General features: G+C 40.3%; 1 protein-coding gene across 1 annotated transcript in view; it reads right to left on the reverse strand.

The window, feature by feature from the left end:
• ift122 (intraflagellar transport 122 homolog (Chlamydomonas)) overlaps positions 1–21106 on the reverse strand; it is a 65692-nt gene that overhangs the window by 31687 nt on the left and 12899 nt on the right. The window contains exons 8-17 of the mRNA XM_078414327.1: positions 20332–20407; positions 16656–16847; positions 15489–15627; positions 13286–13488; positions 10681–10818; positions 6907–7071; positions 3853–4050; positions 2989–3129; positions 891–944; positions 222–383 (exon numbers count right to left, since the gene is read on the reverse strand). Coding sequence (XP_078270453.1) covers positions 222–383; positions 891–944; positions 2989–3129; positions 3853–4050; positions 6907–7071; positions 10681–10818; positions 13286–13488; positions 15489–15627; positions 16656–16847; positions 20332–20407 — 1468 coding nt within the window. The remainder of the gene's footprint in view (positions 1–221; positions 384–890; positions 945–2988; positions 3130–3852; positions 4051–6906; positions 7072–10680; positions 10819–13285; positions 13489–15488; positions 15628–16655; positions 16848–20331; positions 20408–21106) is intronic.

Raw genomic sequence — 21106 nt, forward strand, 5'->3', positions numbered from 1 at the left:
ACAGTACTCCAGGTGCGGTCTCACCAGGGCCCGGTACAACTGTAGAAGGACCTCTTTGCTCCTAAGAAGGACCTCTTTGCTCCTATGGGTCATCAAAGGTGGCAGGGTTGCAAAGTGCAAGTCAAGATAAAAAGGTGTTCCAGATCATTTACGGTATACATACTAGTTAAAACTACTGAACCTGAACATTTATTCTGGAGATATTATTTATAGCAAAGTACCTTGGCATAGTCAAACATCCGAAGATCTGTGTACATGTTTAGGGCTCGACTATTATTTCCCGTCTTCTTGTATAGCTTGGCAGCCTCATGAAATTTGGTCTGATAGGCATGAACATCTGCTAAAAACAGCTCATTATCATTCTCACCATGTTTTTTACGTTCCTGAAAATAAAATAAATTCCATTTAATAACTTAAAACACAATTGGAGATTATGCAGTAAGTATATCAAGATAGTGGTGCAGAGGAAAGTCACCGGAAAGGTGCAGTGGAAATTGGATGGGTGTGAATAGTCTGCGAGCTCACGTCCCGCACCGTCGGAAAGCACGCTTAAGTCCCGAGGTCAGTTTTGGAAGTGGGACATGGGTACTTTTAATGGCTGGTGAGGTCGTACTGCATTTATATTCCATGAAAAAAATCTAATGGAAGAGGAAGAAAATTACAATCTCCTGGAGATCCTACTCTTCGCTATTACTGATTGGTTTGGATCATTATTTGAGTTATGGCTCAATCTTAAGAATAGCGATTCATGCCATGATTACAGCCTCAGTGTCAATTAGTCTGGCACAACTGCTTTGCACCCACATTTTGATTTAAACAGATACCGTACAATAAACCCGAACCTCAACAAAAGTGAGACAATGAAATCATTTAAAAGATGATGTCCTTACTTCTATGTTGTTAATTAATTCCAGATAGCGGAGATCTCGCACCCGAACAAATGCCTACCAATAAATTAAAACATTAAATTAAAAGTTGCACACAATTCCACTTGATATTTAGAAAACCCAGCCTGTTTCTCTAGCATAATATTGACAAAGTGTTACAGTATCAAAAATACCATCTTTAATAGAATCTTAAGAAATAAAAGAATCACATCATTCAGTTCCTTGTTCAACAGGGGTATTAGGGCTATTTTTTTCCAATTTGTTTCTCTTATTTGGAGGTTAAAGTGGGAATTTAAAAAAAGACACAAAGCGCTGTTGTAACTCAACGGGTCAAGCAGCAATCCTGGAGAACATGTATAGGTGACATTTTGGGATGGGACTTCTTCAGACTGATTGTAAGGGGGGTGGGGGAATAAAACTAGAAGAGAGGGGCAGGACAGAGCGTGGCAGGTATAAGGTGAATACAGATGGAGGTTGTGATAAGCATATGTTAGGCAAAGGCCATAAAAAGGGAAATAAGGTGTGAGACACAAGGTTTGAAGAGCTGCGAATTGTAAAGCCAGAGATAGGAATGCAGGTGGAGGGGGAGGGGAGAAATTGGAGTGAGACCAGGTGGAGCATGGGGTGGGGGAGGAGGGTGGGGGGGGAGAGAGAGAAAGGGTAGGGTTGTTAGAGGCTACCTAAAATGAATGAATTCACTGTTCAAACCATTGGGTTGTAAGCTTTCCAAGCCCTCAGTTTACATGTGGCTTCACTCTGGCAATGGAGGAAGCCCAGGACAGAAAGGTCAGTATGGGAATGGGAAGAGGAATTAAAATGGTTAGTGACCGGGAGATCTGGAAGGCCTTGGCAGGCTGAGGCATGTGTTCGGCAAAACGGTCATCCAGTCAATGCTTAGTCTCGCTGATGTACAAGAGGCCACATCGGGAACACTGCACGCAATAGATGAGGTTAGACGAGGTGCAAGTGAACTTCTGCCTCACCTGGAAGGACTGCTGGGGTCCCTGGATGGAGGCGAGGTAAGAGGTATAGGGACAAGTAGTACATATCCTGAGAATGCATGGGGAAAGTACCTGAGAGCGGGTGGTTTGGGTGGGAAGGGTTGAGTGAACCAAGGAGGTGCAGAGGTAGCGGTCTCTGCTGAAGAAGGAAGGAAAGGGATAGAATTGGAAAGACATGGCTGGTGTTGGGATCAAGTTGTAGGTGATGAAAATGATGTGTTGGATGCGGAAGCTGGTGGGGTGAAAGGCGAGGGGACTGGGAAACTCTATCTTTGTTCCGTCTGGAGGAGTGAGAGCAGAACTACGGGACAAAGGAAATGTGGGGGAAGGATTATCTATGCCAGCAGGGGGAAATCCATGTCCCACTCCCCCTGCGCCCCACCTGGACATGCACCTATTTGTCCCCTCCCCCTCCATTCCTTCCTCTGGCTTCACTATTCACAACTCTTCAATCTTATTTTGTCTCAGATTTTTAATCTCTGGCCTTTGTCCGACTAACTGCCTATCAAAACCCCCAAATGTCACCTATTCATATAGTCCAGGTATGCTGCCTGACCCTCTGAGTTACTCCAGCACTTTGTGCATACCGGTATCTGCAGTTTCTTGTTTCTGCATAAAAATAAAAATCCTGCGGATGCAAACAAACAAACAAAAGATGCAGGGAACAATCAGCAGGTCAGGTCACATTCACGGAGTGGGAGTCGAATGGAGAATTTAAGTGATAGGAAACTGGAAGCTCATGGCCACGTGTGGACTAAGGAAGTGTTCTGCAAAACAGTCACCTATCACTGCTTAAGGAAACCACATTGTGAGCAGTAAGGATAAACTAGAGGTAAGAGACAAAATAAATTATTGTGCTGAATGAAAACAAACGTCCCTACGGAAACTGGTTTGAAAAAGAGGAATGGAAAAGCAAGGGATATTACAAGTACATGACTGTGATAAAATAGAAAAGGTAAATGAAATAACCTGACCAACACAGATTATAATTGAGGGTGTGCCTCATTCAACTGTTTATTATCCAAAAATTGATTTCTCTACACTTGTGTGTACCCACCAAATGTACATCTATCGCCCAACGTTAATGTACTGCAGTGTACCTTTTTAGCAGTTTCAAAGTCCATTCCTTCCAAGGCCTCCATCGCCAGATCTCTCCAGTCATTCTCCGTTACCCCTAGGCAAGCAATCTGATAGGCTTCCTTATACATCTTCTTTTCCAAGTACTGATACATGGGTGCAGACTTGTTTAAAAATAAAGTGTTTCTATTAATTACTATTAAGTGTAACTGTGTCAATAAAACTGGACAGCTTTGTACTTTTTAAAAATAACACCGTAGACAATACTGTGAATAATAATCCCTTCAATGGTACAAAACATGGTTGAGGCAGATACAATATGGCAGTTAAAATACTTTTGGACAGGCATATGGATAGGCGGGGATTGGAGGGATTTGGATTATGTGCAGGCAGATAAGAATTAGACATGGCAGGATATTCGGCAGAAATATTGTGGGCCAAAGGGCATGTTATTGTGCTGTACTGTTCTATCCACAGTTTAAAATAAATCCAGCATTTTACTCATTTTCTTTTACTTAAGCCTACAAGTCCACAAGTACCAGTCTCCTTTCCATTCCTCACCTTTAAAGCAAATTCTAGATAGTAATGACAGCAGGCTTTCTGCCCACAGAGGTCAACTGCTCCAGACCGCATTACATCTTGATTCTGCCTCCACCTTCATGAGCCTTCAACAGGGATCACTGAAAAGTTATTTGGAATGCGATCCTGGTGATTTTATTTTTCCCTCAATGTAGCAGTAATTAAAACAAATTAACTGCTTATACTCAAACTCTAAAGTTTCCTCTGGTTTCATTATACTGTCGTCACTTAAGCGCGTTAAAATTATTTTCCAACTTTTCATCACATCTAGTTCTTGACAATAAATCAGCCAAAATAAGGATGCATACCTGTGGGACCTCAACAGCAGACATGGCGTACACATGGAGGCAGAAGATCTTGGAGCCATTGTAGCCTACCACAAAGCCCTGGAGCTTCTGCTGGTGCACTGGAAAATTACTGGCTTTTATGTTGAGAAAACCACCACCAGAGAAACATAGCATGTTCTCACATTGGGTATTCCAGGCCACACTGTTAGCATTTGGCTCCTAAAAGGATATTGGAAGGAGTATAATGAAATGATTATGATTAATTTAAATCACTTAACAACATTTATGACATTTGGTGCCCTGCGCATTAAAAAAATGAATCTGCAGTACCATTGAAGATAATCATTAACTGTAAATAAGGAAGAGTCCAACATCACCTAATTATCAATAATAACTTTAATAAACTCTGATGAATCATTTGTAAGCTGATATTGCATTTGGGAAATGGTTTCAATTTGTAAGGTACTCCCTGCGAAACATTTGAATATCTTAAATTCAGCGCTAGAACAGTTCTAATAATGAGCATAAAGACAAATATAATTTGTTATAATTTCAGAATTTAAGAATCAGGAACGGGAGAAGGCTAAATGCCCCCTCAAGTCTGCTTCGCCATTTAAAAAGTTAATGGCTGGTCCAATCCTGGCCTCAACACCATTTTGCTGCTCTCTCACCCGGTCCAGTGGCACATCCAGTAGTGCTGTTTCCTCACTACTCGGGTTTCCTCACTACTCACAGAGACTCGGGTTTGATCCTGAGCTTGGCTGCTATCTGTGTGGACTTCCCACGTTCTCCCTGGGACCGTTTGACTTTCAACCAGATGTTCTAGTATCCTCCCACATCTCAAAAGGCATGTGGGTTTGCTTGTTAATTGACCTCTGTCAAGTGCCGCTAGTTTGTAGGAAATGGATACGAAAGTGGGATAACAGAGAACTAGTGTGAACATGTGAACATCAATGATTGGAGTGGAGTTGGTGGGCCAAAGGACCCGTTTCCATGCTATATCTTTCAATCAAATTCAATCACCTGATTCTCTTGTAGACTAAATGTCTGCCAATTCTACCTTGAATGTATTTATTTAATAACTCCACCTTCGTAGCTCTCTGGATTAAAAGTCTCAACATCTTGAAATAAGAAATTCTTCCTCATCTCTTTCAGAACAAAACAATCTCTTATTCTGAAATCACATCCCATAACTACCTTCCCATACTACCCACTCTTAGGGGGAAACATTGCCTCAATATCTGGCATGTCAATCACCCTAGAATCCCATATGTTTCGACAGGGTCATCTTTCATTCATTTATAGTTCAATGTTTCTGCAAATCCCTTCACCCACAGAATAAACCTAATGAAACTTTGTATTACGTCAAATGCAAGCATGTCATTCCATGATTAAGGAGATCAAAAATATGTTAAATACTACCAGTACAAAGCTCCCTGAAAACTTCTATCTAAATGTCCCTAATTTTATACCCATACCCTATGTAATGAAGGCAAATTTTCCATAGGCCTTCTAATATTTTTCATAGCTCTTTGCTAACCTATGATGATTCATGTACTCAGACCCCAGATTCCTCAGTTCCACAACATTTTGTAGCCTCGATCTAAATACTCATTTGCATTTTCATTCTTTCTTAGATGAGCATCATTTCTTTAATATTGAAGGCTCTGCCAATGGAAGATTGCTCGTACTTTGCGCGTTTCCTCGCATTAGCTTCTTCAATACGCTATTCCCAGGGCACTGTCAGCTCCAGAATGATCAGCTGTTTTGTCACTTCGGAGGTGATGATATGTCTGGCTTTTCCTGATGAGATTTGTTGCACACATGCTCAATAACCAAGTGCATCAATGCAAATTAGTACAAATGTGAAATGGCATATAAAAATAATTTCAAAATAGGGTCTCGACCCAAAACTTCACCTCTCCATGTTCTTTGGAGGTGCTGCCTGATCTGCTAAATTACTCCAGCACTTTGTGGACATTTTTTTGTAAATCAGCATCTGTAGTTCCTTGTATTTCTAATTCTAATACCTGTGCTGCAACTTTCAAATGTCTATCCATTTATATACAAAGGTCCTGTTATTTCTAAATACCCCCCTGGGTCCTGCCATTCACTGTCCTACTGTTTTTAAAAACCACTCAATATGCATTACATCACACTTATTGGAATCAAATTCCATTTGCTATTGGTCCATCCACCTTATGAGCTGATCAATATCATCTGTAACCTACAGCTACCCTCCTTACTAGCAACACCACCAATATTTGTGTATTACAAATATACTAATCATACGTACAATTTCTAAATCTGTCTGGTTTCATCAATCTCCTCTCTTGCCTCCCATGGCAACCTGTAACAGCTCATTAGATGCCTTGAGACATGCGACACATCCTTCTTTTTAATGTCAAAATGCTCTGAAGTATCCTAACCCATCTCTCTTGCTGTACCCCTCTGTTTCCCGAAATAGAGCCAGAGAATTGTACAGCACAGTAACGAATACGCCTTTAACGCCAGTAATGAACACAGTAATGAACGGCATTCACGCCTACCTGTACACCCATCTACACATCCTATTTCCATGCATTCGGAACCTATCCTTCTATGCCGTGTATTATTTAAACCTACTCTGGCAAAAAAGTCCGGATACCAGATAACCACCCTCGGTATTAAAAAAAAACACTTTCTCCTTACATCCCCTTTAAAATTCCTTCCTCAAACCTATCCCCTTGTTTTTGATCTACTCAATGTAGGCCCCTTATAATTTTATATACCACTATCAAGCACTCTGTATCTATCTCTGTATAAACCCGCACCTGCAGTTCCTTGTTATTCCTGTACAATGACAATAAAGATATATTGTATTGTATTGTATTGTATTGTATGAGTTCCTCATACTTGTAACAGAGGCGAGTGTGACGGAGACAGAAAAAGGGGTTTGAGGAGAGTTTGTAACAGAGAATAGGGCATTTTTGCTTTTCAGGAAAGAACAGGGAGTAAGTTTACAGTTACGGCCCTTACAAATGTTACAACACACAATGGAAGATGTCTATTGTATCATGACTTTACTCAACATACCTGGAAAAGAAGTTCCTTGGTACTTAGGTCATATACAAGACAAGTATTATGTTCATCCACCACAGCCAGTTTGTTGCGAGACATACTCATGTCTAAACAGCGTACAGATGTTGCTTGTTTCAGAAGCACAATGGCAAAGGGATTGTCCACAAATATTTTCAAAATCTATAATAGACACAAAAAGCTGGAGTAACTCAGTGGGACAGGTAGCATCTCTGGAGAGAAGGAATGGGTATGTTTCAGGTCGAGACCTTTCTTCAGACTGGTTAGGGATAAGGGAAATGAGAGATATAGACGCTGATGTGGACAGATAACAATGTTTACATTTATAAAACATATTTCAAAATCAAAAAATACCACAGCTGCTGGATTGTTGCAGGATTGTTTTTTGCTCCTCTGTCCTCATTCATGTTCCTCTATTTACACCTCCTCAAACAGAGCAGTTACCATCAACACACCTTCACCACCTTCTCACAACATCGACAGCATCTTTGTCATCTGGATTTTTGTCTACATTATCCATTTGTTTTTTCCAGCCCTCTTCTGTCTGAAAATATGGTTCTTTTTTCAGTTTTCTCCATTCTGAAGACTAGAATCATAAATCTGTTTCGCTTCTGATACTGCCTGACTTAAGTCTGTTATGCATGTTCTGTTTTTTTCTTAAACAAAACCTGAACACATCTTTCTCCCAATGGAAGAATTTGTTGAAACCTTGATGTCTTATGGAAAATCATATTGTTAGCCTATACTTAAAATACTTCAACAATGGATTTGTTGAAAGATCACTTCAATTTGAAGACCAACTGTAGCAAGAAAGATAATGTGATCTCCTTCATCACCATTATTCATACACCACGGGAATCATGCCAAAAACCCTACTGATTTAGAAAGAAAGAAACTGTGCCTAAGAGGTTACTACTACTTAACCAAATTAAAGGACTGGTAAAACATGGATCACACCCCTTTCAAAAGAAAATCTGGGCAAGAATTTCCCACAATTCTCATCAACTGTAGGGCAGCACGGTAGCGCAGCGGTAGAGTTGCTGCTTTACAGCGAATGCAGCGCCGGAGACTCAGGTTCGATCCTGACTACGGGTGCTGCACTGTAAGGAGTTTGTACGTTCTCCCCGTGACCTGCGTGGGTTTTCTCCGAGATCTTCGGTTTCCTCCCACACTCCAAAGACGTACAGGTATGTAGGTTAATTGGCTGGGTAAATGTAAAAATTGTCCCTAGTGGGTGTAGGATAGTGTTAATGTGCGAGGATCGCTGGGCGGCACGGACTTGGAGGGCCGAAAAGGCCTGTTTCCGGCTGTATATATATGATATATGATATGATATGTACAAGGACAATTTGGTTGCCCTGACCACAGGGAACCTTTCCCTGGAGACGATCCTTCTTGGTGCAACAGCGTGAAAATCCAAATCTTATCCTTGGACAGACATGGATTTCATCAGCCAGATTCTGTGATCACAGACGTCTAAACCAGCTGGCCCCAGAGAATATCCACCTTAACAGGCCTTAAGATGGCCAGCATCTCTTTTGTAATGTGAATATGTTTTGTGACAGCTGCCTCTCCCTTTAGGTGTCGCTCTGATCCCTTTCACTGGCTGACAGGCCAGGAGAAACCAATTTACAGCATTATTGCTAAAGGTTGGCCACTTGTCAGCCTACTCAATAGAAAACAGGCATTCGAGCCAGACTGGGAGACAACAAGAGAAGAAGGAGCAGGAGAGTAGTGGAAGAAAGAAGGAAGAAAGAAAGAAGAAAGTGAGGAAGGTGGACAAAATGAGATGCCTCCCTCCTAGTTGTGTTCCCCTGTCGCAGGTACGAGTAGACTGGGCCTTTGGGACAGACCAGAGACCAGCAGCCTCACTATGTGGTGAAGACTGGAATGCCAGGAAAGAAGCCCTTGTCAGCTATTGACTCTACCTTAGGCTAAGACTGAGTGGCCGACGCAAGGCTGAGAACCTCTTCCTGCCGCAGACAATGAGGGGGCGGACACGGGGACACACATGCAAAGACTGAATGCCCCGATAATCCAGAGAGCACCAGCGTCGCTTGTTCAAGCCTAAAGTTGTGCCGCCAGTGAGAAACCTATACCGTCAGCCACACCTCTCAAGGCAAAGACAAACTGCCGGAAGAAGCCTGAGATCACCACACCTCCTCACTCGAAGACTCTCCTGCGGACCCGGCAACCCCCGTTGGGTCCAAACCTCTCCTACGGGCCCAGCAACCCTCCGTGCAAACCTCTTCTGCGGGCCCGGCAACCCCCATTGGGTCCAAACCTCTCTTGCGAGCCCAGCAAACCTCCCCCAACTGACGACCTGTGGACCCGTTGCTGGCCGGGGAGTCTCTCCCAAGGCCAGGGGCGGGCGAGGGGGGAGAGAAAAGGGGAGAGGGAGCCATTCATCTCGGCCCCGGGCGACCATCGTGGCGGCCTGAGCGACCCCTGGACCCGTTGGGTGGAAACCTCCCCAGCAGCGGCAGCTCGAGGGCGACGGCGGCGCTCCCCCTACGAGGGACCTGGAACAGCGACCAATCGGGCGTCGAGCGGGAAGTCGAAGCCAATCAATTGACCCCACGTGGGGGGAAGCGGCAGAAGCCAATCAGGACACGCCGGTCCCCACATGGGGGGAGGTGGTGGAGCCAATCAAATTTATTAAAGTTTAAAAAGTGATTTTTTTAAGTTTAAAAAGTTAATAACTTTAAAAATATAACAACCATTTTAACCGCAGACCAATGGTGAATAAGGTGGGCCAAAAATTGTTGTGCTATCGTGTACCGTTTTGGCTGTATATCGGGTACGCCAAACAGACAAGATGAGAGTTTTAGTAATATATTTTGATTGTCACGTGGGCCGACATACAATGAAAAGCTTGTTTTATATGCCACTCAGTCAAATCATGCTATACCCACCTCCCGCCCCTCCCCCACCCAAGTACAATCATACACGTAAAAGGGTTTTTCTCCCAATCTATTCTTTTATTCTGTTTTAGAGATACAGCAATATGAATAAACTTATAGAATCTCTTAGGATTCTCCTTTATCTTATTTGCACAGCTATCTCATGTTCTCGTTTTACCCTCCTGATTTCCCTCTTGGGAGTATTCCTACATTTCTTGGATCCCACAAAGGATTTGCTTGACTCCAGCTGCCTATATGACCTATGCCTCTTTCTTTTTTGCTGACCGGAGCCTCAATATCTCTCGTCTACCAGGGTTCAAATCCTGGCTGCCTCGACCTTCGCTCTTACAGGAACATGTTGGCTCTGTCTCACTTTTAAAAGCTTTGCACTTGCCAGACATTCCTTTACATGATAACAGCTTCTCTCAATCAATCTTTACAAGTTTTGGTTTAATGCTGTCAAAAATAGCCATGCTCCAATTTAGGACTTTAACTTATGGACCAGTCCTATCTTTTTCTGTCACTATTTTAAAACTAAATAGTTAAAAACTGTCTTTAAATGTCTCCTTTCTAATCAAAATCATGCAGTGTTCTGGGGCCACTCAGTGTGTTTCTTTTAAACTAAAGTATTATCACATCATCTAATCTTTCCCTCAAATTAATCTCTTGCTTCTAGATCCTTTATAGTTTGTGGTTGGCTGTGCTTTCTGTCTGTCTTCCATGCCATGTCAAGCTCTGAAGTTCGTTAGTTTCATCATTGAAAATTCTTGCTCATATCTTTGTCAATCTCCCTCAGCATATCAAAAGCAATGAAAATGTATGTAAATGGTACCAAACAATCCTGAAGGATTTCCTCAGTTAACATTACCTGACCATTTTTCAGACCAACCAACAAGCCTTCTCTTCCTGTTGGTCCTCCAATAACCTTAATGTAGCGAATGAGCGACTCCATAAGCCATTCTCTCTCCTTCACACCACCAAATGACAAGCACTGTAATCTTTTCTCCTGCATGGAACATAAAGGTGGTATGAGCAAAGTAACAAATTGCTGACTAAAAATGCCAATAATAGACAAAGTAGAATTTCTTAAATAAAAATATCAATCCTCTTCATCATACAAGCCTCGCAATTTTGAACATGCACAGACAAGACCAAAGATAATATTTTATTAGGACAATGGTCTTTCCCCAACGCAGTGGGAAACTATATTAATAAGTAAAACAGTTCCAAACTAAATGGATATTCCAAGTTATTGACATCAGCAAATGTTTTTGCAGTCTCTATTGATTCGTCATTTGGGCAATTTCTAACTTGCAAATCAGATTCATCATTTATCTCGGGAGGGTGAGGGGGGGGGGGGGGGGCAAAGGGCTATTTAAGATCCATCTAAACAAAATATAACATTAATTTGAACTGCATGTCTCAGATTAAGGGTGAATATTCTCCATCACAATTCCATATCATAAACATGTTTATAACTTCCACTTTCAATTTTAAGAGTTAGATACAGCTTCTCCCTTTAGCCTTCTTCTTTTACAATTCCATGCATCAGCAATGTGTCATTTTACTTTGCTTTGTACCTCTTTTATTTATTATAAAAATAATGTATAATATTTAAATGTTCTGTGTCTAAAATTAAGATGGTTAAATATTTTGGCAGACACAATTTTTAAAAGGAAGATAAAGTGCAATGATTGTACACAAATTGGTAATGAGATACAACCCAAAGGTTAATTGTGTACCTTTGATGAGTTAGTTAACATCAGCTAATGTAGCGATTTGGATCCCATAATTAAACTCAGAATTTATAGTTTGAGGCAAGAATTTGGTGTTTATTCCTGGCTGTTTTCAGAAACCTTGACAAAAAGTTGATCGAAGTGGGCATTTGGGGAGGCTTTATCTTCCATAAAATGAATAACCTGTTCGCATTCAGGAGGTGTAAGGCATCAGCCAAGTGACAAAACCGCCTCAAGAAAGCACAAACAGATGCAACATTCAGAAAATGTTACATTTCCACATCCTACTTCATGAATGGAATATCATTTTTTTAATTTTGCATTTTCTACATGAATTACTAAAGTTGACTAATGGATCCTATGGAAAAAATAATTTTAATAATAAACAAGCCATATGACAAATACTAGAAAAAGAGACAAACTTTATAAATGGCTTTATTAGAACAGATTGCGCAGATCCCCCTCAGATCCCTGCACAGTCTCTTCTATTTAGTTGTTTTGACGGGTAAATTTGGAGTGTGGAGCTGGAGGGCAAATTGTGCAAACTTTGTGTGAAAACAGCATGAAGTTAAGAGGTTAAGGAACAGCCATCCTGCCTACCCTCGAATGGAAGTAAGTTATTTCAATTTTTAAACAGCGAAGGACAACAACATTGGTGGTTCCACCAATTCCATTTGATTTCAACTGCAAATTAGATGGGGCTAAATCAGTGCAACACCCCCAATTAAATATCCCCAAATTTCTAAATGTTTTTTGCTTAATAGATTGGAAGATGAATCTTGCCCAGATCAAAGCGACATGGTGCAACTTTGGACTTTTAAAAAAATGCCAGAGGAACTCAGCATGTCAGGCAGCATCTCTGGAAAACATAGATAGCGGACGTTTTGGGTCAGGACCCTTCTTCAGACTGATTGTAGAGGGAATAAAATCGTCAGGGGCCAGAGGATGATCAGCCACATTAATAAAGGATGGCATTTGGGCACTGATAATTGATCATAACGCAGAAGTATATAGAATCAACATGGTGGAGATAGGAGGTAAGATAGGACGGAAGCTGACAAATACAAACACTTAGTGGGTCAGGCAGGTGAGAGACAAAGTTAACATTTCTGATTGAAGATTCCTTGCAGAACTGGCACAGAAAGAAAACAAATTTATTTCAAGCTGCATGTAAGGTGGGAGACACAACCTTTTCTCCTCCTTTCTTTTTCAACTTCCAGAAATCATTATAACACTTTTAAGAGAATCAGTAAATCTTTAATTGACAGTTTCTCTTTTCAGAAATGCTGAGGATTGCTTTCCATGGCATTTCTGATTTTATTTCAGATTTACAGTATCTGTAATTAATTTGGATTTTCACAAATTATAAAATATTTTCTTCTGAATTTATTCATATTTATGTTCTTTTGATTCATTTTTCTCTTGGATAAACCTGACTTAATTAAATATATTTACCATTTTCTGTTTTCATTTCCTACACTCACAAATTTGTATTTGATGCTATCAACTATATGAAAATGTCATCTACAAAACATTTAAAGCTTGAAGAAGGGCTCCAACCTGAAACGTCACTTCTCCAGAGAAGCTGCCTGACCTGCTATATTACTCCAGCACTTTTTATAAACCGGTATCTGCAGTTCCTTGCTTCTACCTAAAGAACATTGTTTGGAAATCCAGCCAATATGTAACATCTGAATCAGTGATGTCTATGAACCAAAGCATCGTTCGCCAACATACCAGGCACAATATAAGGTGCTGAGAGCACACAACCAACAGGTTGCACTCAAATTTCTTAGCAATCTTCTCCTTGACACGGTAATGCATGTCAGTATTATCTTCAGAAAACAGCTCATGGATCAATATTTTTTCTGGCAGCTGGATTGCTAGTCGGTTTTTATAAATCGCAATCTTCTTCACTAGTTCCCTGCATTTGATACGCACTAGGAAAAAGGAAAACATATATCATGAATGCAGTAACTAAACAATATCAAATAGCACCCACTTAACTGGGCCCTCATTATTTAATTATCCATCTTAATGACTAATGAAAGCCTGAGTGGACATTCTTACGGATATTACAAAGATAGATGGGCTCGCAAGCAATGAGGAGGACATGCAGAGCCTGCAAATGGATACCAATAGGTTACACAAGGAAATAGGGCTGCAGATGCTAGAATGTTGTGTCGAACACAAAGTGCTAGAGTAACCCAATTGGTCAGGCAGCATTTCTGGAGAATATGGATAAACGATATTTCAATTGAGGACACTTCTTCAAACATTGTAGCAAAGGGGAGAAACCTGGAAAAACGATGGGGGTGGGACAAAGCCTGGCAATGGATGGGTAAAACAAAAAACACAAAGTGCTGGAGTAACTCATCTGGTCACACAGCATCTCTGGAGAACATGGATAGGCGATGTTTCTCGTCAAATGAAAAGATTTAAATGGGACCCAAGGGGGAACTTTATCACACAGATGGTGGTGAATATATGGAAGGGCATGCCAGAGGAAGTGATAGTTGTGGGTACAATTACAATGTTTTTTTGATATTTGGATGAAGGCATGGATAGGAAAGATTTAGAGGAATATGGGCCAAATGCAGGCAAAGGGACTAGCTCACGTAAACATCTTGGTTGGCGTGAACGAGTTGGACCAAAGGGCCTGTTTTTGTACTCAATGACTCCTTTCTCTACATTGGAACATTTGGCCCTCATACAATGCAATAAGATCATGACTGATCCTTTAACTGACTTTCCTGTCAAAGTCTTGAATGCACTTGTCAAGCTTTCTTGGGTGGAGAATTCCAATTTTCTCCATCTGGGTTCAGAGATTTCTTCTCAGCCCAATTTATCTTTTATGTTGCACTAATATCTGTTCTTGTTTAACTACACTCAAACACAGGCTCACAGAGCTTCATCTATCCTCCCATTCCAGAAGTCAATAATTTGAAGCTTTACACACCATCACTGTAGATTATTAATGGGCAGATACAAAAAATGTAAACGTTGAAATGGTCAGGCAGCATTTGTGAAAATAAAAGAAACATTAATGTTTCATGCCAAAGACCGATGAAGAAGATTTGGCCTGAAACATTAAATCTGCTGCCTTTTCCTGCAATGAGCCCAAGTCTGTTGAGTGCTTCTCTTGGGTGAAATGCTGATGCACTGGTTTAACTTGCAAAAATCCAACAGCTTGCATTTGCCAGAGTTAAATGTATTGTGCCAATCCTTGGTCCATTTCCCCAGTTACTCTAGTTCCTCATTGTAATATTTTATGTAACTGCTCTCACTGATTAATTTACCACTAATTATGATCTCATCTGTAAACTTACTAACAAGAGAACAAAATTGTCTGCAGCCACCTTAACAACATAGTTATCCAAATCATTAATATAGATGACCAGCAGGGGACCCAGCTCTGATCCCTGCAGTATACCACTACATAGTATGCTTTCCAGAAATTGCTGAAATGAATAGGTCAGTCAGACTTTATAAAGAATAAAGTAAAAAGGAGCATTATCCTCATTCTTCTCACATTCACAAATTCACTATATATCCAGCCATTTTCTGTGAAAATCAAAAAAAACCTGCAAATGTGGGAAATCTAAAATAAAAACAGAAAATGCTGGAAATACTCAGCAGGTCAATCTACATCTGTGGGAAGAGATATAGAGTTAACGTTTCAGGTCAAATCTCTTTCTCTTTCCATTGACGACCTACTGAGTATTTCCAGCTATATTCTGTACCTTCATGTATCCTCCATTTTTAGCTTTTGGCTGGATCATCTGATGCTTATCTCAATCACACAGACTTGAATCCCTCAACTATAATGTATAATTAATTGTTTGTTAATAATCACAATGATAAATCACTTTGACTGCAAATAGCAAGAGAAAGCCCAGTTACCTGAAGCAATAGCTGACACCTTTGTCCGAGTACTCACCTTTCTGCTCTGTGATGAGATGTTGGACAATAACATCTGTCATGCTGTCTCTGTAGGCATAGCGGTCTTTATACAGGCCATGCACTGTGCTAAAAATGATTTGGTAAAAGGCTATTGTACCATCTTGACAACCTACAACCTTAAATAAAAAACAACAAATGTTTTCCAAGTGCTCTTCATTAAACAATACAAGAGTAACATGCAAACTTTTGAGGTACAATTCAATATTAATCTAATTAAGTAACGGAATTGTTTTCAGGGGCTGAATTTCCTGTTCCTATAAAATACAAATGCCAATCTTTATTTCACTGTTACATTTGAATTACCTCATTATAAATTATACCCAATTAATATTTAAATCACTATTACGATTTTGCAATTGTTGGAACCATTGTAATTTGCTTGCACAAATGAACTAAAACAAAAGAGAAATTGCTAAACTGAATATGAAGCGGCAATAAGTATAATTCTTTGCTTCCCTTCATTGCTGGGATTTTTAACAACTCTAACTGAAGCACACTAGCATAGAAATTTGAACCTAACTTTTTTTCAAGTGTTTGGGTCTCAGGATTGAACCGCTAAACCAAGAAAACCTTATATTTGGGATCAGGCCTTAATTTAATCACTCCAATGAGCAACAGGGATTGAGAAAGATTGCCCAAAAATGCTTGCTTGAAGATCAAAGTATGTAATGACAACAGTATAAAGTGTAATTTCAGAAAAATGATCAGGTCAGGAGGATGGACAATTACTTCAGAAGATAGCACCAGGTGATAGTCAGGGAACAATGGTGATGAGAATTTCGGATTAAGCGGAACATGCCTAGTTCTATGTTCAAGTAAGTAACTATTCCATTAAAGACCATGTACTAAGTCAAGTGCTGTCAGGGATCCCAGAATGCTACAGAACACAGCTGTTTCAAGATGTCAGTACATGGCAATTTTATTTTTTACTGCTGCAGCAGCAGTTTCAGACTCATTATATTTGTCAATTATGTAACTCTCAGAATATGCTATATGACAATTGATGATCTCATGAGTAGGTTGGAAGTATCAAATTACGCATTATTATTAAAAGTGAACACTCACTGGATTAAAGTGCATAAAATACAGTAAAAAGAGGCCACAGAATTGGTGTATATTAAAGATGAAGTGAAGATGATCTTACAACATAATTAGAATCCGGCTTCACCCTGCAGGTCCAAACCCAGGATTGCTGTTCTCCAATGCTACCAAGGCGAACGCCATCTTTGGTGTACAAAGAGACTTGTTTATCTGAGCCTCCCATCACAATGTACTCCCCTTTTGTGAAGTAGCTGACACAACAAGGGTCAAAATTCAATGCTCTGTCTTTTCCAATCTGGAATACAATTTAATGTTAGGAAAAATGTAATCAATGCATTTGAAGCTGCTTTTCAACTTTAAACAATCTAGTTTTAATAATGTAATTTATAAAGGTAAAGAATATTTATAATTATTCAAACTAGCTTGTGAGAATTCCTAATTACAATGGCTTTGTTAAATTAATACAGATGGTCCCCATCTTACAGCCATTCAGTTAACAGAAATTTGCCTTCATAGAAATCACAAATCACTACCCCAAAAAATTGAGGTAAATAATACATTTCACTTTCAAGGAATTGGCCTAATTAACTTTTTCTACCTTAGAGTTATCTATATCCTTTTCCACAACCATTCTAAGTCTTAGGATATCCTAAGCACTAACAATTGTTATAGAGTCATAGAGAGTCCTAGAGTGATACTGTGTGGAAACAGGCCCTTCGGCCCAACATGCCCACACCAGCCAACATGTCCCAGCTACACAAATCCCTCCTGCCTGCGCTTGGTCCATATCCCTCCGAACTTGTCTTATCCATGTACCTGTCTAACTGTTTCTTAAACGTCGGGATAGTCCCAGCCTCAACTACCTCCTCTGGCAGCTTGTTTCCATCACCCTTTGGTGAAAAAGGTTATCCCTCAGATTCCTATTAAATCTTTTCCCCTTCACCTTGAACATATGTCCTCTGGTCCTCGATTCCCCTACTCTGGGCAAGAGATTCTGTGCATCTACACGATCTATTCCTCTCATGGGTTTATACACCTCTACAAGATCAACCCACATCCTCCTGCGCTCCAAGGAATAGAGACCCAGCCTAGTCAACCTCTCCCAATAGCTCAGACCCTCTAGTCCTGGCAACATCCTCCTAAATCTTCTCTGAATCCTTTCAAGCTTGACAATATCTTTCCTACAATATGGTGCCCAGAACTGAACACAATACTCTACATGCAATCTCACCAACATCTTATACAATTGCAACATGACCTCCCAACTTGTTATATGCTCCTCCACTGACGCTTGTTCTACTTCACCTGGCTCACCTCCAGAACCAAGTCCAGTGACGCCACTATCTCTACTAGGCCAAAAACATGCTGAAAGAGAAAAGTACCTGAAACATATATCGGTAACTCCTCCCCTTCTTTGTTCTTTATGTAACTGCTCAATGCCACTTTCTTCCACCTTATCACTAGATTCCTTTAATATTCAAAACTGTGACTATTTCTGTCTTCAACCCCCTTAGCAACTAATCTTTCATGATCGTATACAATAGAAAATTCCAAAGACCGACTATTTCCCCAATGAAGAAATGCCTTCTTATCTCAGCTGCAAATGGCTAACCCCTTGTTTTGATCCCTGGTTTTAAACAGCCCAGCCAGGGGAAACATTATCTACCTTATCAAGACTGGTAAGAATTCTGCATGCTTCAATTAGATCACCTCTCATTCTTCCAAATTAAAATGTGTTTTTGCTCAGTCTGCTTAATCTCTTCTTGTAAAACATCTAACCCCACCTCCTCCAAGTATGAATCTAGTTTGTTGCACTCCTATCGCAAGTTACTATGTACCAAATATTCCAGGCGAAGACCCACCAAAGCTTTATACAATGACATTCCTGACTAGAGTCTTGTACATGATGGAGGTGAGTTACTCGTTGTCGGATTCCTAGCCTCTGACATGCACTGCCAAGTTGTGTATATGGCTACTATAGTTCAATTTCTGATTGATGGTAATGGAGTTTAATCTGGACATGTATGAGGTGTTGCACTTTGGGTGGTTGAATGTAAGTGGAAAGATACACAATTAATGGCCCTTAACAGCATTGTAGAACGGAGGGATCCAACTCCATAACTTCCTGAGACTGGCAACACAAGTAGACAGAGTGGTAAAAAAAAAGCATTTGGTATGGTTACCTTCCGTGAGAGCAGTCATAGAGTTATCGAGTCATATAGTGTGGAAACAGGCCATTCAGCCCAACTTGCCCTTGTCGACCAACATGCCCCATCTACACTTGTCCCACCTGCCCGCGTTTGGCCTATATCCCTTTAAACCTATCCTATCCATGTACCTGTTTAAATGTTTCTTAAACATTGCAATAGTACCTGCCTCAATGACCACCTCCGGCAGCTAGTTCCATATTCCTACCATCCTTTGTGTAATAAAGTTGCCCCACAGGTTCCTATTAAATCTTTCCCCTCCTCACCTTAAATGTATGTTGTTTGCTTCTTGATTTCCCTACTCTGGGTAAAAGACGGTGCATTTACCCTATCTATTCCATTCATGGTCTTGTACAACTCTAAAAGATCACCCCTCATCCTCCTGTGCTCCAAGGAATACTGTCCCAGCCTGCTCAACTTCCCCCTCAAAGCTCAGTACCCCGAATTCTGAAAACATCCTCGTAAATCTTTGCTGCACCCTTTTCAGCTTAACAACATTTTTCCCAGAACAGGATGGCAATAACTCAATACAATACTCTAAATGGAGCCTCGCCAATGTCTAGCCAGATCTGATAAAAGTTTACAAAATTAAGAGAAACATAGATCGGATAGATAGTGAGAACCCTTTTCCCACGGTGTAAATGCCAAAATATTAGAGGGCATAGTTTAAGTTATTGGGGGGGGGGAGTTTAAAGAAGATGGACATGGCAATTTTATTTTTACATAGAGTGGTACGTACCTGTAAATGCACTGCCAGGGGGGATGGTGGTGGCCGCAAATACGACAGTGATGTTTAAGAAGCTTTTAAGATAACTTTTAAGAAGCTTTTAAGACACATGGATATGCAGTGAATGGAGAGATATGGATCATGTACAAGCAGAAGGGATTAATTTAATTTGGCACCATGTTTGGCACAGACATCGTGGGCCAAAGGACCTGTCCCTGTGGTGCACTGTTCTATGTAATGGAGCACAAGAGGTGGCCATGCACCGTGACAATCGTCTTTAAAAATTCAACATTGGCTTTCCCTAATCAATCTACATTAATCAACGAGTCTGCTAAATTTGTCCCTAATTATCATTTTTTAAGTTCTTGGAAAATATTTGCAATTCTATAGTTCTCAGAAGCCATCCACTAGCTACAGATAATCTCAAAAAGAGAGTTCTAGCCCTACATTTGCTGGTTTACTGAAGTCAGTGTTCTTACCAGCACTGGGTATATTGTTGTTTGCTTCAGGAAGAAAAAATTGTGATTTTTTTTCTTCCATTGCTGGATTTTTCTGACTATTCACAATTAAATATTACACACTCTCTAGACGTTTTAAGTTTACCTCACCCATATACTTACAGTTCAATTCACATACTCTACATCTTGTCATTTTTCATATGATGCTGGCATTCTGAAATCCATAAATATACATTTTAAAGACTTTGATATGGAGACTGCTAGTTAGGGCAAAGTATTTTCCAGATGGATCATTCATTCCTGATGATATTTTACAGAGTAGGCTGAAGAATCATATATACTGTTAAATAAACGTAACTCAAGTACAGAAGTGGTTCCCAAACATACTTGCTTGCCACTCAGCTGGTAGAATGAAAGCCGCTGTCCCCAATCTGCTACAGCAAGGATGTCAGTGTGTTCATCTCTGTAAGATGCAAAACAATCGGCAGATTGTATTAGGTATAACAGGTATAACAGAGCTTTTCTATGACTGCTATGTAGTTTCGTTCGGTACTTCGGTACCGAACGACAAATAAAGCTCTGTTATACCTGATTGTATTAGTTGACTGCATATCAAATATTTATACAATTTAATATGATATTCCCAGGGTGGAAGCGTTGAAGACTAGATAGCACAGCTTTAAGACGAGAGGGGCAACATTTAAAGGAGATGTGTAGGTCTTTTTTTTTAAACACAAAGAGTGATGGGTGCCTAGAAAGCACAGCCAAGAGTGGTGGTGGAGGCAGATACAATCATGGCTTTTAGATGGGTGCATGTATATGCAGGAAATGGAGCAATATGTATCATATGCAGGCAGAGGAGATTAGTTTAACCTGACATCATGTTCAGCATGGAGATCGGAGGCTGACGGGCCTGCCCCTATGCTGTATTGTTTTACGTTAATGAGTAACGATTATTTTTTTTGTTACTAGACTGAAACTACTCAAATGCAATTCCATATGTTCTAACAGACTAGGGAGAGAAGAAATATTCATCTGATTCATTGGACAGGTTTTAAACCAAGTTCCCGGTAGTCAATAAGTATTCAGGGAAACAACACTCTTTGACATAGTGTTTTTTAGTATTACTGTTCTTAATTCACACCAATATAAATTTAAATAG

Source organism: Rhinoraja longicauda, chromosome 17, assembly GCF_053455715.1.
Source record: "Rhinoraja longicauda isolate Sanriku21f chromosome 17, sRhiLon1.1, whole genome shotgun sequence".
Taxonomy (NCBI): Eukaryota; Metazoa; Chordata; class Chondrichthyes; order Rajiformes; family Arhynchobatidae; genus Rhinoraja; species Rhinoraja longicauda.